The 18,850-nt window shown below is 37.2% G+C and overlaps 1 protein-coding gene across 1 annotated transcript in view; it reads right to left on the bottom strand.

Annotated features, from left to right (window-relative positions):
* arid4b (AT-rich interaction domain 4B) overlaps positions 1–18,556 on the bottom strand; it is a 48,074-nt gene extending 29,518 nt beyond the window's left edge. Inside the window, 10 exon segments of the mRNA XM_030155462.1 lie at positions 652–731; positions 4,167–4,308; positions 4,676–4,689; positions 4,691–4,768; positions 5,730–5,777; positions 5,779–5,810; positions 9,680–9,770; positions 10,049–10,114; positions 13,419–13,468; positions 18,553–18,556. Coding sequence (XP_030011322.1) covers positions 652–731; positions 4,167–4,308; positions 4,676–4,689; positions 4,691–4,768; positions 5,730–5,777; positions 5,779–5,810; positions 9,680–9,770; positions 10,049–10,114; positions 13,419–13,468; positions 18,553–18,556 — 605 coding nt within the window.
* Positions 18,557–18,850: the final 294 nt, after the last annotated feature.

Below are 18,850 nucleotides of genomic sequence, written 5' to 3'. Positions count from 1 at the left end.
TTCATGCTGCTTTGTGTACCAGGTTTTCATTTTTCATAAATAATTCAACTGTGGTTTCTTTAACTTTCTCTTCATCATTTTTTTCATCTTCTTATCATGTTGTTTCCATCTTGTTTAGTCAGATCCAAATGTGTTGAAGACTGCAGTGCACATGTTTGCAGATGTCATTAGACTTGTTTGTTGTTGTTTATATCCATGGATGTTTTAATATATACCTTTATGTTTTCAGTTTATCTTTGTTTATTTTGTTTGACATGTTAAATTTGTTGATGTTTTTGCTCCATTTGTCGATTTTGCTAATTGGTGATTATTTTGTTTATTTTTGATCAGTTTGTAGATTATTTTGCTCATTTTGTTGGTTATTTAGTTTATTTTTTGTCCAGTTTGTTGATTATTTTGCTCATTTTGTTGATTATTTTGGGGTTTTTTTGGTTCATTTTTTGATTATCTTGTTACTTTTGTTCAGTTTGTTGATTATTTTGTTGATTATTTGGGGGTTTTTTTGGTTCATTTTTTTGCTCATTTTGTTTATTTTTGTTCAGTTTGTTGATTTTTTGCTGATTTTTGTTCAGTTTGTAGATTTTTGCTCATTTTGTTTATTTTTTTATTTGTTTTGTTTGTTGTTCTTACAATGTTCTTATAAAGACTCACAATTTTCCATCCTTGAAAGATCGGATGAAGACGGTGTCCTTCTTTATGTTGACATCGTCGTGGCAGTCGGGGGAGATGACCTGAAACAAAAACAAAACAATGAAAAAAAAAAAACAAAAAGATGAAAATAAGATGTAAAACCAGGATGAGAGCATCCGAAACACTTAAAACCCTGATGATGCAATAATATGATAAACAACATCACAATAAAAACAGCTGAAGCGAATGAGACAGAGAATAAAACCTCAGAAAAACATCACACAACAAGACTTCATCAAAACAACAACAAAACAAAACTAAACTGGTTTTTCATTTAATAATTACAAATATTTAGCCTAATAATGGATGAATGATTGATGGTCAAAAGGCTCATGATAATAATAACAAATAAAAACATCCTGTTCATGATGACAGTGAATGGAGCTGAGAAACAACTTATTCTGGTAGATCTCAAAAAGAACCAGGTTCATTATATTGAACTAAAACCAAGAATAAAATTACACCATCAGTGAAAAAGTAAAAAATAAAACTAAAGTCTTAAAACAAATGAAAAACCTAAGATGAAACAAAGTAAAACAAGACAGAACAAATTAAACACAAATATACTCCTATAATAACAATAATAATAACAACAATAATAACATTAATAACAATAATAATAATAATAAGAATAATAAGAATACCCTCCTGATTTGTCAGTGTTTCAAGTCTTATTTCCGTCTGACATCGAAATAACTCAATAAAAACTTAAATTCTGTTTGTTTCCAAGTATGTGGTTAAACTTTGAACATGAACCTGAGATAAATTTGACTTAAATGTTGTAAAATTGGAATAAAATAGTTTTTCCTTCTTCTCACATAATGACAGTGATCATGTGACTCCTTGTTGTGTACCTGGACTCAGTGTGTGATTAAATAGGAATAAAAAAACAGGAACGTGACTGAACTAAATCATTCCAACTGTGTGGTTTAATGGCGTCTGTGACGACATGTTGATGTATTTTCCTCCATATGGTGTTAAATGTGTAAATGCACTGATGTGTGGATTCATCAGAGCCTTTGCACTGATCTGACTCATGTTTGTTCACAGATGCACTCCTTCACACCTGTTTCTTAGATTCTCCTTAAACTAGGCCCTGTGTGTGTGTGTGTGTGTGTGTGTGGGGGGGGGGGGGGTGGGGGGTTGTTGTTGTGACTCCTCCCTCCAGTGGAATCTGCTCCACCCTCTGCCTCTTCACAGTATGAGGCTGCAGTACTGCTGGCCGCCACAGGGAGGCAGCGTGGAGCCCAGGCAGCAACAACAACCCCAACCAGGGGGCGGGGCTCTGCTGACTCCACAGTTAAAGGGACAGCCCCCCCACCCACCGTCCTCCTCCCATCCTCCTGGTCCTACTTGTAGCACTTACATAAACAAACGATGCCTGTCACCGTTTTAGTGAGCGCTGGGGGGGGGGGGGGGGGGGGGGGCGGAGTCACACAGGTCAGAAAGACTTAAAACATCCAACTGCTGTTTCTGCTGCAGTTTTACACCTGTCCTTATAGTTTAAATGTTCAATACCTTTTTAAACACTGATCCTTACTCGTGCTTTTAAAAAAAAAAAACTCAGTTTCTCAGCTTTTCAGTGGATGTGAAAACCATGAACAACCACAAACAACCTAACATTTATTCAGAAAATTATGTAATTTTAACAATATTCTGCCTCATTTTATTATTTATAAAGTACAGATCACAGTGGATCTACAAATACACAAAACATTTAGGATCAGGAGAATATTGGTACAATTACACTGATTTTACGGAAGAATTTTTTGTTTTTTTATGTTTAGATTATTTAAATTTTTGTTAAAGGATAGTTTGTCAATGTAATAATTTCCAGCTGTAATATACATGTATAAAAGATGAGTTAGGGCAGAATATTGTTAACATTGCACCTATTTTTTAAAAAGATATTTCAGGTTACAATGACTAATTTTTTTTATGTGAAAAAGTAAAGATACATGATGGAAATATTTACAAAAAAATGTAAATAATCTAAATGAAAAACCTGAAATGGGTGTAATTGCACAATATTCTGTCTATTATTAATGTTTTGTGTATTTGTAGATCCACTATATCTGTACGTTATAATGTACATGTATAAATGATTAGTTGGGGCAGAATATTGTTAAAATTACATGTATTTTTTCTTAAAATATTTCACATTACAACTCCAATTTTTCTTTTCTTTCTGTATTAGTGTGAAAAAGTTAAATTCCATGATGAAAACATTTACAAAAAATGTGAACAAAGTAAGCATAAAAAAAACTAAATTTTTTAAAGAAAAATCTATGTAATTGGGCCAATACTCTGTTATTAACTGTTTGTTGTATTTGTAGATTCACTGTATCTGTACGTTATAATGAACATGTGTAAATGATAAACTGAGGCAGACTACTGTTAAAATTACACTTATTTTTCTTTAGATATTTCACGTTACAACTCCAACTTTTTCTTTTGTTTCCGTATTAGTGTAAAAAGTTAAATTACATGATGAAACATTTACAAAAATGTGAATAATCTAAGTAACCATAAAAAAACAAACATTTTTTAAAGAAAAAATCAGTGTATTTGTACCAATATTCTGTCTGTTACTAAATGTTGTGTGTATTTGTAGATCATTATTCATATTTTTAAAGGATAGTTTGTGGATGTAAACATTTCCATCATTATAATTTAACTTTTTTCATTGTAAAACATAGAAACATTAGTATTTGTCATTATATTCTGGGTTCTTCTGTTATTATTTACTGGTCTGATCCATTTTAGGTCATATTAATCTGAATATGACCCATTAAACTGATATTCCATTACATGTATAAATGATAAAACTGAGACTGAATATTGGTTAAATTGCTGTTATTTTTCTTAATAAATTCCAGGTTGTTCATGTTATTTACATTTTTTTAAAGGATGGTTTGTGGATGTAAACATTTCCATCATATAATTTTACTTTTTTTCTATGTAAAACATATAGAAACGTTAGTATTTGTCATTATATTCTGGGTTCTTCTGTTATTATTCCAGTTTAGGTCATATAATCTGAATATGACCCATTAACTGATATTCCATTACATGTATAAATGCTAAATGAGGCAGAATATTGGTTAAATTGCTTTTATTTTTCTAATAACGTTCATGTTGTTCAGTTTATTCATGTTTTTTTTAAAGGATGGTTTGTAATTCATACTCTGGTTGTTCATGTTATCATATTTTTAATGATACTTTGCAGACGTAAACACTTTCATCATGTAGTTTCACTGTTCTCTCTGTTATTATTTTATGGTCTGGTCCGTTTCAGATCCGACTGGGCTGAATGTGGAACCTGAACTAAACTGACTTTGACCTCAGGGTTAAAGGATCAAACTGATGATTCTGGAACAAACTAACTTGGATGTTTCTGTGATCGGAGCTCTTTTACTCCATCTGTGCATCTGATGAGAAGAAAATGCCTTAACGGGAGGTTCGGATTCACTCACCAGTGCCGGGGTACCATGTGGTCTTCTTCTTGTCTCCCGCAGCGACGGCGTCACGCAGACGACTTTACCGAACAGGTCCTCGTTCTGCCGCTGGTCGCCGTCATCTTCTTCGCTGGACGATGCCGACAGCTCCTCCTCTTGACTGGAAACGAGAAACAGTTGAGTTCAGACAGAGATGAAACAGAAAAAAAAAACACTTTAGGTTTTAGTGTCATCGGTTATTGTTTTTTTTTTTTTAAGCTGGAATACAAGCGATAAGGATGCTGGAGACGTGATTTCAACAGAATAAAAGGTCATGATGAGGAGATTCAGAGACAAAAAGACAAACCACTGCATTTGTGTTGAAGTTCGACCCAAAACAGGTGATAAATGCACAAAATAACCATGCTGCTACAATTGCTATGGTAACGGCAATGACAACGACGGCGATGACGAGGAGCGAACTGTGAATAAAAGTCATAAACCAAAGTGAGCATCAGACGGAGACACTTGGAGGTAAAAACACTCACATGGGGTTGGAGCGGCTGGCCGCGGTTGCCTTTCTTCCCGATGACCGGCGTTCCAAAGTGTTCAGGGTTGGTGAGGGGGAGTCGGTCCAGGGTCTGAGGGCCACAAAAACACAGGGACTCATTTACACACAACAGTGATGGAATTTATGATCTAAAGTGGATCAGACCAGTGGAAAAACAACAGAAGAACACAGAATATAATGACAAATACTAATGTTTCTATACGTTTTATGGTGAAAAAAGTAAAATTATATGATGGAAATGGTTATATCCCCAAAACTATCCTTTAAAAAATATGAATAACATGAACCTGGAATTTATTAAGAAAAATCAGTGTAATTTGACCAATATTCTGCCTCAGTTTATCATTTCTACATGTTCATTATAACATACAGACACAGTGGATCTACAAATAAACACAACATTTAATAACAGACAGAATATTGGTACAATATACTGATTCTATATCTGTTCAGATTATTCACATTTACAGTTTATAAATGTAAACACTTTCATGCAATTTTAGTTTTTTACACTAAAGCAGAAATATTTGTATTTGTCATTATTTATAGTTTATTATACAGTATTATTATTTTACTGGTTCTGATCCACTTTAGATCACATTGGTTTGAATGTGGAACCTGAACTAAAAAGATTTTAACATCATTTATGTTAATGTAATTTTTGCATTTTACAAATTCATCCCGTGGACCAGAGAGGACCCTTGGGTGGGCCGGTGTTGGCCCATGGGCCATATGTTGGGCACCAGTGCTGTCGAACGTGGTCTATGTGGTTATGTGGTCTACATGGTCTTTGTAGTCTTTGTGGATTATGTAGCCTACATGGTCTTTGTGGTCTACATGGTCTTTGTGGTTTATGTGGTCTACACAGTCTTTGTGGTTTATGTGATCTATGTGGTCTATGTGGTCTACATGGTCTATGTGGTTTACGTGCTTTATGTGGTCTTTGTGGTCTATGCGGTCTTTGTAGTCTATGTGGTCCCTGCAGGTCCCAGTGAACCCATGCCAGTGTTAAACCTGTGGACCAGACTTACTTCACTCTCTGCGAAGTGTCGAGCTCCTTTCAGACACAGAGACGAACGCCCTCAGCGTTTTCTCATCGCCGTCGTCGAACACTGTGGATGAGAAACAGAACTTAGACCAGAGTACACAGGTCAAAGGTCAAGCACCACAACAGGTGGTGGATCCTAAACAGACCCTTACAGACGGATCCTCTGGGTCTTTACCATATCCTTCCTGTGTCCAGGTGAGTTTATTCGACACACTTTACACTTTATGTTATTAAAGGTCAGATTATTTTATATTAAATGTTTAGGTCAGAATGCAACATTTGTTCATTTTTTCATGATTGTTTAGATTCTGATCCATCCATTAAACCATCCCATTATAAACCATTTTAGTTTAAATATATCGACCTGGTGTTTTTATTGTTTTATTGAAATTAATATTTGGCTAAAATTAAATTTAGTAGAATCACAGACCACAGTTCATCAGATTAATGAGATTCTGCTTTCTGAAAAATTCTCAAAAATCAACATTATTCTTCTGTAACTGTTATTGCTGTGCTAACAATGCACTTTAATGTGTAATATACGTCACATGGTTGAGTAAAGAGGATTTTTCACTGGGTTCGTCTTCATTCGTGTCACCAGGAAACAGATTAAAGTCATAAATTGTCTAACATTAGAAGAACATGATGCTTATTATTGTCCAGCTCTAAACCACAGATCCAATGGAGGCTGTGAAGACGTGATTAAATGACTCTGTAACAGCGCTGTCACTATGGGTGGGCGGGGCTGGAAGTGGGCAGGTTCCGTGCTGCATCATGTGATCATGTGACAGCCCTGGGGGCGTTTAATGCAGGGTTTTAGTTCACACCCACATCAGAGATTAGAACGAAGCAGGAAACCTCTGTCAGAGTGACGTCAGGACACTGTTTTCATCCACTGACGATTTTTTTACACATTAAAACAAATGAAAAAAAAAAAACAAAAACATTTGGATTTTTAACCTGAAATATCTAAAGAAAAATAGATGCAATTTTAACTATATTATATTATTTTTAATATAACAATATTAAATTTTAACACATATCCTCTTATATACATGTGTATTACAACAGGAAATGTTTACATTACCAAATCATACTTTAACAAAAAATGTGAAAATCTAAACTATAAAAAACCTGAAATTTCTTATGAGAAACTTATTAAAAAAATATTTCATCTGTTATTAAATGTTTGGTGTATTTGTAGATCCACTGTGATCTGTAAGAGAGTGAATAATAGATCAATAATGTGAAGCGCTACAGAAATCTAATCCATTTTCTATATTATAAAAGCCAAGTGGCCTGTGTGTGTGTGTGTGTGTGTCTTGGGATTCACACTAACTACGTACACAGCTGACTGCTGTAGTTTATCATATTTATGTATTTTTGGTCAATGAACAGACTAATGAAAACGGAAAGTTGATAGGACCAATATTTTGGGAGATATTAGTCATTTTTAATACAATATCCTACAATCACATTGCTATGGCCAGAACGCTTTGGCAATGACTGCTGGACAACTGCAGTACAACATGCATGATTACACAACAGCAGAAAACGACCACATCTAGAACCTGTGGATCCACATGAGTCAACACACTAGTTATTATAACGTACGTGTGTAAAAGATTAACGGAGGCAGAATACTGGTTACTTTACACTTTTTCTGAAGAATGCCAGGTTATTCATATTACTTATGAAGGATAGTTTAATAAACCACTTTCATGTAATTTTACTTATTTTTTCTTACACTAAAACAAAGAGCAATATTTGTATTTGTCGTTATTTAAAGGTATTATGACAGTATTTTACTGGTTCTGATCCACTTTAGACCACTTTGGTCTGAATATGGAACCCTGAACTATTAAAGAACACAATGAAATAGTTTTATATTATGTGACTTTTGTTCTTTTTTTAGTTGATTTCTTTCCTTCAATATATTGGAGGGTCCTGTTTAAATTGGTCATTTCTTATGCCTACTTATGTTCGAAATAAAGTCTATCCGCCCTCCCTCCCGTATTGGACCCTTTTAGCGGCCGGTTTGGTCCACAGGCCGTATGTTTGACCCCACCGTTTAACATCACTGAATCTAAATATGTGCCTTCTGGTTCCACTTCTATATTTAGGTCAGATCTAAATGAACCTGTGTTTTTTTCCATCCGATCCGGACCGATGGGGTTCATTATGAGCTGGAGTCTGAAACTCAGTTGGAGTAAAGTCCACAGTCCAGTGGGCGGAGCTCCACCCACAGTGGGGGTTCACTTCCACTTGAAACACAATAACCCGTTTGTGACTTACACGTGTGCTCCATTATCAGCTGCTCAAATACGTTTTAACAACAACAATACGAGGAAAACACTCGGCGCAGCTTAACGGTGACACCACTTGTTTTGCTTCTGATGAATGGAAGAGTGAAAATGTGCCAAACCGAGCATTTCCAGACGAGGAAAAGCCCCCCCGAGCAGCTGCAGAGATGACGGCGCCCACAGCCGCCATCAGCCACCACACCAACCACCTGCTGCACTTTAACTCCACCCACTGTTTTAGAAATATGAACTCTGCTCCCACCTCTGACTGCACTTATCTGTCCACCCTGTTTTCACTGTTATACTGTAGGGGGTGCTGTGGGGGATTCAAACAAACAACAAAGAAGTAGCTCTTCCAGAAAAATAAAGGACACGCTGTAAAGTGTCCAAATACAAATAACCTGTATCCCATAGGCACAGTGTACAGTATCATTGCCATAGCAACGCATACAGCATCATTACCGTAGCAATGCCTACAGCATCATTACCGTAGCAACGAAAGCAGGATCCATTCCTACAGCAACATCTATAGCATCATTACCATAGCAACGCATACAGCACCCATTGCCGTAGCAACGCATACAGTATCATTCCTATAGCAGTGTATGTAGCATCATTACCATAGAAACGCATACAGCACATTGCTGTAGCAATGTATATGCAGCATGCCCATAGCTACGATACAGCATCCTTCCCATAACAACGAAAGCAGTATCAGTCCTATAGCAACGTATATAGCATCATTACCATAGCAACGCATACAGCATCATTCCTGTAGCAACACCTACAGCATCATTACCATAGCAACGAAAGCAGTATCATTCCCATAGCAATGCATATAGCAACATACCATAGCAACGAATACAGCATCATTACTGTAGCCAATGAATACAGCATCATTACTGTAGCAACACATACAGCATCATTACCATGACAATGCATACAGCATCATTACCGTGACAACGCATACAGCATCATAACCGTAGCAACGCATACAGCATCATTACTGTGACAACGTCATACAGCATCATTACCATGACAATGCATACAGCATCATTACCGTGACAACACATACAGCATCATTACCGTGACAACCATACAGCCATCATTACTGTGACAACGCATACAGCATCATTACTGTGACAACGCATACAGCATCATTACCGTGACAATGCAAACAGCTCATTACTGTGGCAACACATACAGCATCATTACAATAGCAACGCATACAGCATCGTTCCCATAGCAACATATACACAATCATTCCCGTAGCAACATATACAGCATCGTTCCTATAGCAACATATACAGCATCGTTCACTTTGGACTGAAAGGAACAAAGACAGAATCAAATAGTTTTTTGTGTTTAAAGTTGAAGTTCTCTTCTTTTGTTTGACGTATTCAGTGTTTAAATACTTGTTATTGTAAAACAAAGAGTTAACCAGACACTTTACACCAGCAGTATCCTTACAAACTCCAGTGGCAAAAACACCAAACCCCTCACAGAACACAAACATATGAGAGGTTGTAGAAGAGGAAGAAGAGGAGGAAAAAGAGGATGAGGAAGAGGAGAAAGAGAGAGGAGGAGGAATAGTAGTAGTAGCATCAGTAGTAGTGTGTCCTGGCCTTACCAACTGTATATATACTGGCATCTGTCAGCTTATTGATCGTCGCCTCCTGATAAACTCCATCCTGATTCTTCACCTCGACAACAGCGCCGACCTGGGGACGGACACGCCCATGTTAAAATGTCCAATCACAGCAAAGACATCAGTACTTTCATCAAACACGAACAACAAAAACAGGCGTTAACCCTTTAAAACTAGAATATTAGAATCATGATAGAATCAGAATGAAAGACGACAGTGGAAATATTTTAGCTTTTTATTACATTAAACTTTTACCATAAAAAGGAAATTAAACCATTTCATGATCCGTCCCCATGTCCACCCATCCCTGTGTCCACCCGTCCCTGTGTCTATATGTCCACCGGTCCTTACCTTCAGAGGTCCCTTGATGCTGTCGTCGTGGACCTCGGCTGTGGACAGGTCTGGTTTAAAGGTCACCTGTGGAAAACAGAGTCACATGAGAACCAACAGGAACATGAGACTCTAGATGAAGAACGGGTGCAAACATCATCAGAACATGAACAAACTCAGACCATAAACGTCAAACAGATCAACGACAGCTGATCTGAGAAGACCATGTAGACATAGGACCATTAAAGTATCAGAAAGAAAAAAAAAAACTTAAGGGTTTAATGGTTCTTCAGATTATTCACATTTTTTTGTATAAGGATAGTTTGTAAATCTCAACATTTCCAGTTGTTTTACACATGAATATATAATGAGTTGGGGCACAACATTGTTAGAATTGCAGTTATTTTCTTCAGATATTTCAGGTTAAGACTTCAAATTTTTCTTTTCTAATTTTAGTGTGGAAAAAGGTAAAATTACATGATGAAAAAGTTTATGAAAAAATGTGAATAATCTAAATAACCATGAAAAAACCTGAAATGCCTTAATATAAATCAATGTAATCATACCAATATTCTGTCTGCTATTAAATGTTGTGTGTATTTGTAGATCCAATGTAATCTGAATGTTGCAATGTAGATGTGTAATGATAAATTGAGGCAAAATATTATTAAAATTACGCTTGTTTTTCTGAAGAATTTCATGTTTTTCATGGCTGCTCAGTTTATTCATGTTTTTTTTATGGTTTAGAGTTATAAACATGTTCATATATATCCTTCATTTAACCCGGTTAAAAAAAAGCCTCATTGAGACTGTAAATCTCTTTTTCAAGAGTGACCTGGCCAAGAAAAGCAGCATAAACACACAGTTTCTGACAAGACCAGACATAATCAACACATAATACAAAAACTTTCAATCAATAATTACAAAACAATCATTTTGTACAAGTTTAAAAACAGTTACACTGACCAAGCTCATTGATTTTACGCTTCTTTCAAATGGCTTTTAAAATAAAATTCATTTGTAATTTGACTTTTTTTTTTGGTTTTTTAACTAAAACAAACATCATTTGTAGGTTATTCTGTTATTATTTGACTGTTCTGACCCACTTTAGATTATATTGGTCTGAATGTGGAACCTGAACTAAAATGAGTTTGACCCTCGGCATCTTGTAGTAATCTCCCGTTTCCATAGTGACCTGGCATCCACGTGTGTCAGAAAACAACCCCAAAGCCGTCATGCACGCTGCTACATCTGCATTTTGTGAAAAGTACGACTGCAGCCAAAACCCTGAGAACCTGCTTGTCCTCTATGTTCCAGACCCAGAACCTTCCTGTGCTTCCTTTTCTGTTGCTGAGGGAAATTAAAGGGATTTTTCAGAGCATGTACTAGTAAAACGTAACATAATTATGTCAGAGAAGAAACGGCTTCGCTTTTATTGACTGTGATTTAGTTTGGAATCAGCGCTGAACCAGAGCGGGATGGGGAAAAAAAAGGAGAAAAAAAAAAGATGTTAAGCAGCAGCTGTCGAAGAAAACGCCGAGTCGGAGTCAAGTAGAACAACAGCAGAAACAGCGATTCAACGTCAGCGAGAGGCGCGACGGAGACAATGAATGGAACGGAGATGGAGGGAGGAGGCAGCTTGGATGTCAGGTCATTAAAGAAGATGGAAGACGGAGGAATGGAGAGGTTCCACAGGCAGCGTTTCATCAGTTACAGATGATACCAGCGCTCAGACGCAAGGGAAGGAGGCGAGGAATCACAGGGAAATGGAGAAGGAGGAACATGTGACCTGTGACCTCTGACCCCACAGACAAACCCATCAGCAGCAGATGGAGGACCAGGTCAAACACAGGAGCGCTCAGACCAGAGGGTCCAATTCAGACCAGTATGATCTGAAGTGGATCAGAACTAGGGCTGTAAGAAAATATCGGTTCTGCAATATATCAAGGTATTTCATTTCACGATACCGTATGGATATTAAAAAGTGCTGTACCGATATTTTTTAGGTATTTATTCAAATGCAGATATGGCGGAGGTCATTTTGGTTTTTTTGGTTTTCTTTTTTGTTCAGTGATTCCCCAGTGCATTATAGGCCTTTCTTGCCCCCCCGCCAGGCTAAGCGTCGCATGTTTATTTATTTTAAAGAAGTTTATACACTGTGAACTACTGATACCAAAAATGCTATTTAGCGCTTTCAACGTAGGCTATCTGATGATATGGCTGAAAGTGCAATGGCGCTGGGAAACGCCACGGTGAATGCAAAGGGAAAGCCCCAGGAAATGCCACGGTGAAACCACCAAGGACCATCTTTGCCTCTCCCACACACTCGTACTGTCTGAACTGTATCATACAGATGCTTCGGGTCCTCGGGAAATACATACCACGCTACATCAGTGACCCAGGCAGAACGCCAGCGCCACCACAGGCCCCCCTGTGTACCGGACTGGGCCCGGATCAGGGTTTCAGCCCCATACGCAGTAAAAACCAGAACCAGCATGTGAGGTTAGTGTGGCGGGAAAGCAACAGGTGGACGCTACCAAATGCAAAAACAAACCAGAGACGAGAAATGAAGTTGTTTGTATGAAACGAACAGGTGTCGATCAGAACATCAGAACGACGAACAGACGACGTCAGAGGATGTAGAGAGGGTTTAACAGATGAGAGTAATGAGAAAACCATCAGACCTGCTCCGAAACACAACCAAGATGTGTTTAATGCACCTCAGAAATAGGATACTCCATAACCCCTGGTCTGGGTGTTTCAGTCCATTAGTGGATTTATTTTTGTGGACATTCAGTTCAGACAAATCCTGATTTTCAGATTAAAAAACAATCAATATGCATGTTAGATCTGGACATTAAAACGGTGGGCATCATTACTAGGATGCACGTTTTTTTGTTTGTTTTTTTAGGGTTTGTTTTGTTTTTAAGTCACATAAAATCTCATGTTTCCAATGATTTGTCTGCTTTCATCCAATTCCATATTTCATATTGTTTTGGGTTTTTTTTTCTTTCATCACTGTTTCACGACATATTCTATATTCTTCTCATTTTTCTGTTTGTCCTGTGCATCTGGTGAATAGACAATAAAAAATCTTTGAATCCATATAAAATAAATGTTTGAATTCAACAGGTTTATAATCCATATAAAATGTGGATTTTATATGGAAAAAAACTTAATAGAGACATGAAATGTAGAAAATTAACTCTGAGTAAAGCCCTGTGTATAAATAATTCAGACTCATGATGTGCTGATGTAAACCTGATTCTGGGTTTGGGTCAGCCCGCTCTCCTCCACCCCCCCACCCCCCAGTGTGGGTGTGGCCTTACCTTGGCACTTCACCAGCCTCTTGGCGTTTTTAATCTTGGCCTCGCAGAACGCCCCTCGGTACTTGGCGCTCACATCCGTCCCCCACCGTCAAGTAGGGGGCTCCTCCAGAGTCTGAAAAAAATAAAAATAAAAAAACGGGAAAACACCGGATTTAGACACAACTGACAGAAGGACAAACAGACCCCCCCAACCACAACCCAACCATTCCCAAACCCCCCCGATCAGTGACTCAGCCACAGAAAACAGTTGAATTAGACACGGACTGACAGAGACAGAAGGACAGACAGACCCCCCCCCAACACACACACCACCTCACACACACCACTGAACACAACCCCAACACCTGAAACCCTCCAAAGCAGTGGACTCAGCCAACAGAACAATACATCATCATCATAATCATCATCTCCTCCTTCTTATCCTCATTCTTATAATTTTCCTCCTCCTCAACATCACATCCTCATCATCTTCATCACCCTCATCTTCATCCTCCTCCTCCTCATCATCATCATCTTCACCCTCCTCATCCTCATCTTATCCTCCTCCTCCTCATCATAATCTTCCTCCTCATCATCTTCATCCTTATCTTCATCCTCATCTACTGTAGGATGTAAAACTTAAAGGACTCGTACATTACGAATCGGTGAAGATGCTCCATCAAACACACAGCTCCATCTACTGTCTCCAGTGGATGTTTACCATCGGTCTGTGTGGCGTTTTCAGAGGGACAGGGGCTGGAGGGGGGTGGTGGTGGTGGAGAACAACACAGATAATGTTTACATGGTGCAGAGCTGAGTTTACTCAACAGGGATTCAGATCTGAGGCGTATATTTACAGGCTTTAGGCCACGCCTTCCTGACAAATACCACCACATGTTTTATCTTCATGAATCCAGTGTTTCCTCTTGGATCTTTGTAAAGATACGAGGGAAAAGAGTTTGGGGCTTAAGTGTAGGAGACATTTATCTATATGATGAAAGCCAAGTGGCTCCCCGGCTGTAGGTGTATGTGTGTCTCGGGTGTCACACTAAATCCGTACACAGCTGACTGCTGCAGTTTGTCATACTTCTGTATTATTGGTCAATGAACAGACTAGTGCAAACGGTAAGTTAATAGGACCCAATATTTTGGGAGATATTACTAATTGTAGAATACAATAGTTTACAAATCATGTTGCTATGGCCATAATGCAATACAGCATGCACGGAATAAACAACAGCATAAAAACTACCACATGTAGACCCAGTGGATCCGCACGGGCCAACACTCTACTTAGTAATAGTAGTAGTAGCAGTAGTATAGTAGTAGTAGTAGTAGCAGTAGTAGTAGTAGTAGCAGTAGTATAGTAATAGTATTGTAGTAGTAGCAGTAGTATAGTAGTAGTAGCAGTAGTAGTACAGTAGTAGTAGCTGTAGTAGTAGTAGTAGCAGCAGAATTCAGTAGCAGTTAGTAGTAGTAGTAGCAACAGCAGTAGTAGCAGTAGTATAGTAGTATTAGTAGTAGTATAGTAGTAGCAGTAGAAAGTAGTAATAGCAGTAGTAGTAGCAATCGTAGTACTAGCAGTAGTAGTAGTAGCAGTAGTAGTATAGTAGTAGTAGCAGCAGTAGTAGTACAGTAGTAGTAGTAGCAGCAGCAGGAGTAGTAGTAGCTAGTAGTAGTAGTAGTAGCTAGTAGTAGTAGCAACAGCAGTAGTAGCTAGTAGTATAGTAGCATAGTAGTAGTAGCAGCCAGTAGTAGTAGTAGCAGTAGTATAGTAGTAGTAGCAGCAGTAGTAGTAGTAGCAGTAGTATAGTAGTAGTAGCAGTAGCAGTAGCAGTAGTTGTAGTAGTAGCAGTAGTAGTAGCAGTATTAGTATTAGTAGTAGTAGCAGCAGTAGCAGTATTAGTAGTTGTAGTATTAGTAGTATAGTAGCAGTAGTAGTAGTAGCAGCAGTAGTATAGTAGTAGTAGCAGTAGTAGTAGTAGCAGCCAGTAGTATAGTAGTAGTAGCAGTAGTAGTAGCAGTATTAGTATTTAGTAGTAGTAGCAGCCGTAGCAGTATTAGTAGTTGTAGTATTAGTAGTAGTAGCAGTAGTAGTAGTAGTAGCAGTAGTAGATCGTAGTAGTAGCAGTAGTAGTAGCAATAGTAGTAGTAGCAGTATTAGTATTAGTAGTGGTTAGCAGCAGTAGCAGTATTAGTAGTGTAGTATTAGTAGTAGTAGCAGTCTTGTTCAGTCATTAATTACTTTAAACATCAATTTAATTAAGGTAAATCATGTCTTTATCTCAACTATCAATATTGATCTAGTCTTTTAAAACAAGTATTTTCTTTAGTCAATCCTGAGCTCTATTTTTTTTAAATAATAGTTTCATTTGTACATCTTTTTAAAAGTTTTAGTGTTTTAGACTGTTCGAATCAATCTACAGGGACATTCCCAAGATTAACCCCTCTAACTGAAATACATCTACTTTTATATTTTTCTTGCCTTAGCTTTGTTTTTTTAATAAAAAGTTCTAAATATATAGCTATCCTTTATTTAACCAGGTAAAAAAAAGCCTCATTGAGATTGCAAATCTCTTTTTTCAAGAGTGACCTGGCCAAGAAAAGCAGCATTATACAGTTTCTGACAAGACCAGACATCATCAACACATAATACAAAAACGTAATTACAAAACAATCATTTGTACAAGTTTAAAAACAGTCACATTGACCAAGTTCATTGATTTCCTTTAAAATAGCTTTAAATTCACCTATAGTAACCAGTTCAGATAGATTTAGGTTGTTTTGCACCTAAGTAATTCATATTCTTTAATGACTTTTACTTTTTTTTAAATTAAATCTGAGAGTAGAAGATATGAGAGTTCATATGAACAAATATGAATAACAAAACATGCATGAAAATGGACAAAAATGTGAGAAAATTATGTTAAAATGACAAGTACATTTCTTAACACAGTTCATGTTGTTCATATTCAGATATTTCACATTTTTTATGAAAGGATAGTTTGTAAATGTAAATATTTTCAAGTAATTTTACTTTTTTTTAACACTAAAACAAACAGAAAAGTTTGTATTTGTCATTACTTATATGTTATTCTGTTATTATTTGACTAGTTCTGATCCACTTTAGATCATGTTAGTCTGAATATTGACCCTGACTTTAAATGACTAACCTTTTTTGATCACTAATATCTTAATTTTAATCCCTAATTCACCTCCTGTGCAGCTGCGGATCGATGAATGCATCGGCTTTAGGGGTTTAAAACACTTCACCCGTTTCCCTGCAACAACGCCTCGAAAGTGGACGCATCGATTGGGTTGTGCTTTAGAACTGGTGGGAATTGTCTGCACTGGGGGATGTCTGGATTATCCTCAGACCTGACCAATGCTCATGTCACCAGGAAAAACCACCTTAAACTTGAACCCAGACGTTACGATGGAGGAGTTTATACTGATATGAACAGGCTTTATTTATACGACGGACACGTCAGGACCAAGACAATGCAGCTCAGTGCAGCGTTAATTCGGCATTTTTGTGTCAGGTTCATTACTGTCAATGTCACTAAAGCTCACGAAAAAGAAGGAAAACACGTGACTTTGTTCCAAAAAAAATTATGTGGTTCTATAATGTTTACTGTATATTCAAGGTTTAAAGTCTTCAGATAGAAACAACTGCATTTATAAGTTGATCTTCCTCAGATTAAATGTGTTAAATGCTATTAATAAAATGAATGTAAAACTAACGACCAAAATGCTGGTAATTGGTAAAATTATCAGACCTTTAAAAGTCATCAAAAACAATAGTTATGCATTAAAGTCCTAACTCCTGTGTGTGTCATGTGACTAAAACAGAAAAGAAATCATGGAATGTCTTAAAGCACTGTTTTTGTCAGTACAATGCCATAGATATTGATGGAAGAACTGAAGTGATTTTGGTTTTTTATGAAGAAAACATGTTAAATGGACAGATATCAGCTCTGAAATTAAACTACTATGAGCTAAATTTGTTGTTATCATTACATTTGTCCAAATAAATGGACCTTTAGTTGGACCAGGCATTAAAATGAACAAGAAACTGAAGAAAACAAGGGGTGGTTTAAGAATTTTTTTTCATGGCTGTATACAATCAACTGTGAAATGTATATGTGTACACACACACACACACACACACACACACACACACACGCACACACACACACACACACACACACACCAGGTATTACCCATTAACATCAGTAGGTGGTTCTGGTTACAGGTGGATGTTCTGGGTCTTTAAGGGTTAATAAACTGTAACAGAATCATCTGAATCAGTGGAAACTGTTCTTCTTTGGTGCTCAGAAGCTGAATTAGGCCAATGTGGCGTTGTGCTGGTGACAGATGGGCTTCGGGGCAGAGTCCAGAGCCTCTTGGATAAACACCTCATTAGTCTTTAGTGCAGCCTGGCGTCAGAACCAGCTGGACCCCAGTCAACAGCGAGTTCTGTCCGCCGCCGTCCAACACTCGACTGCGGCCCATTCATGGTTTATCTGAGCAGCTGCTGCCTAACCTCTGATACTGAACCAGAACGGACCGATAACACATTTACATCAGTCCTGTTCACCTGTGGACACCGACAGATGATGGGGTGTTGGTCTGGTACTGATCCATTATATGGACCTGCTGAACCCAGGTGTTTGTTTTCTAACAAAACAATAACGACTAATGTCAGAATACAGTTTTATATTATGGGATAAATATCATTGTATTGGTTAGTCTGGGTTCAATTATTATCTTTGTTTCTAAAATGACTCAGATGGTTTGGAGTGAATTTATATCAACCTTGATTCTTTTTTAAATCCATGACTATGATTTTAAATGTTCTACCTCTAACTTTCTATAATATTTTCCTGCTCTGACTGTAAATAATCTTCGATCACATCTCACCATCTACTTTTCATCACATCTCCATGAGGAAGAAAAATCTACCATTAAACTTATAAAAGAAATACTGATTTTTTTTTTTATCTCAGCTCCACATGAACACGACATTCTTACAGCTGTAGATATGATTGGTCCCATATTTATGTCCATATAGTTTAGAAAACATCAATAATATTGTTTTACGAGGTTAGAACATTTTAAACCAGTCATAGATAAAAACAAAATCAATAGTGATATAAACAAAGTCCAAACCATCACTAGTCTCTTTTTCCATCAGGACATCTGCTCAAAACTTACCCATATTTACTAAATGTCGAAAAAAACAGAAGTGCGTAATGTGGGTTTTTCCATTAAATCACAAATGCGATGATTTTGTTATTTATTATCGACGAGATGACACGAGAAGTCATTCACTAAACATGCTTGACCAAACGTAAATATCGTGTTGATTTACAGATATATTCATTATTATTATATATTACCCCTCTATCTCATACTAAATTAAAAAATGATTTGGATTCCTGGTGTGTCCACACATACCGACACGTTTCTTTTATAAAACTCCTCTTTGCTTGTTGTAACGTCCGTCAACATC

Source organism: Sphaeramia orbicularis, chromosome 15 (genome assembly GCF_902148855.1).
Source record: "Sphaeramia orbicularis chromosome 15, fSphaOr1.1, whole genome shotgun sequence".
Taxonomy (NCBI): domain Eukaryota; kingdom Metazoa; phylum Chordata; class Actinopteri; order Kurtiformes; family Apogonidae; genus Sphaeramia; species Sphaeramia orbicularis.
Note: the sequence above shows the minus strand (reverse complement) of the source record. Positions and strands in the feature narration are given on the sequence as shown.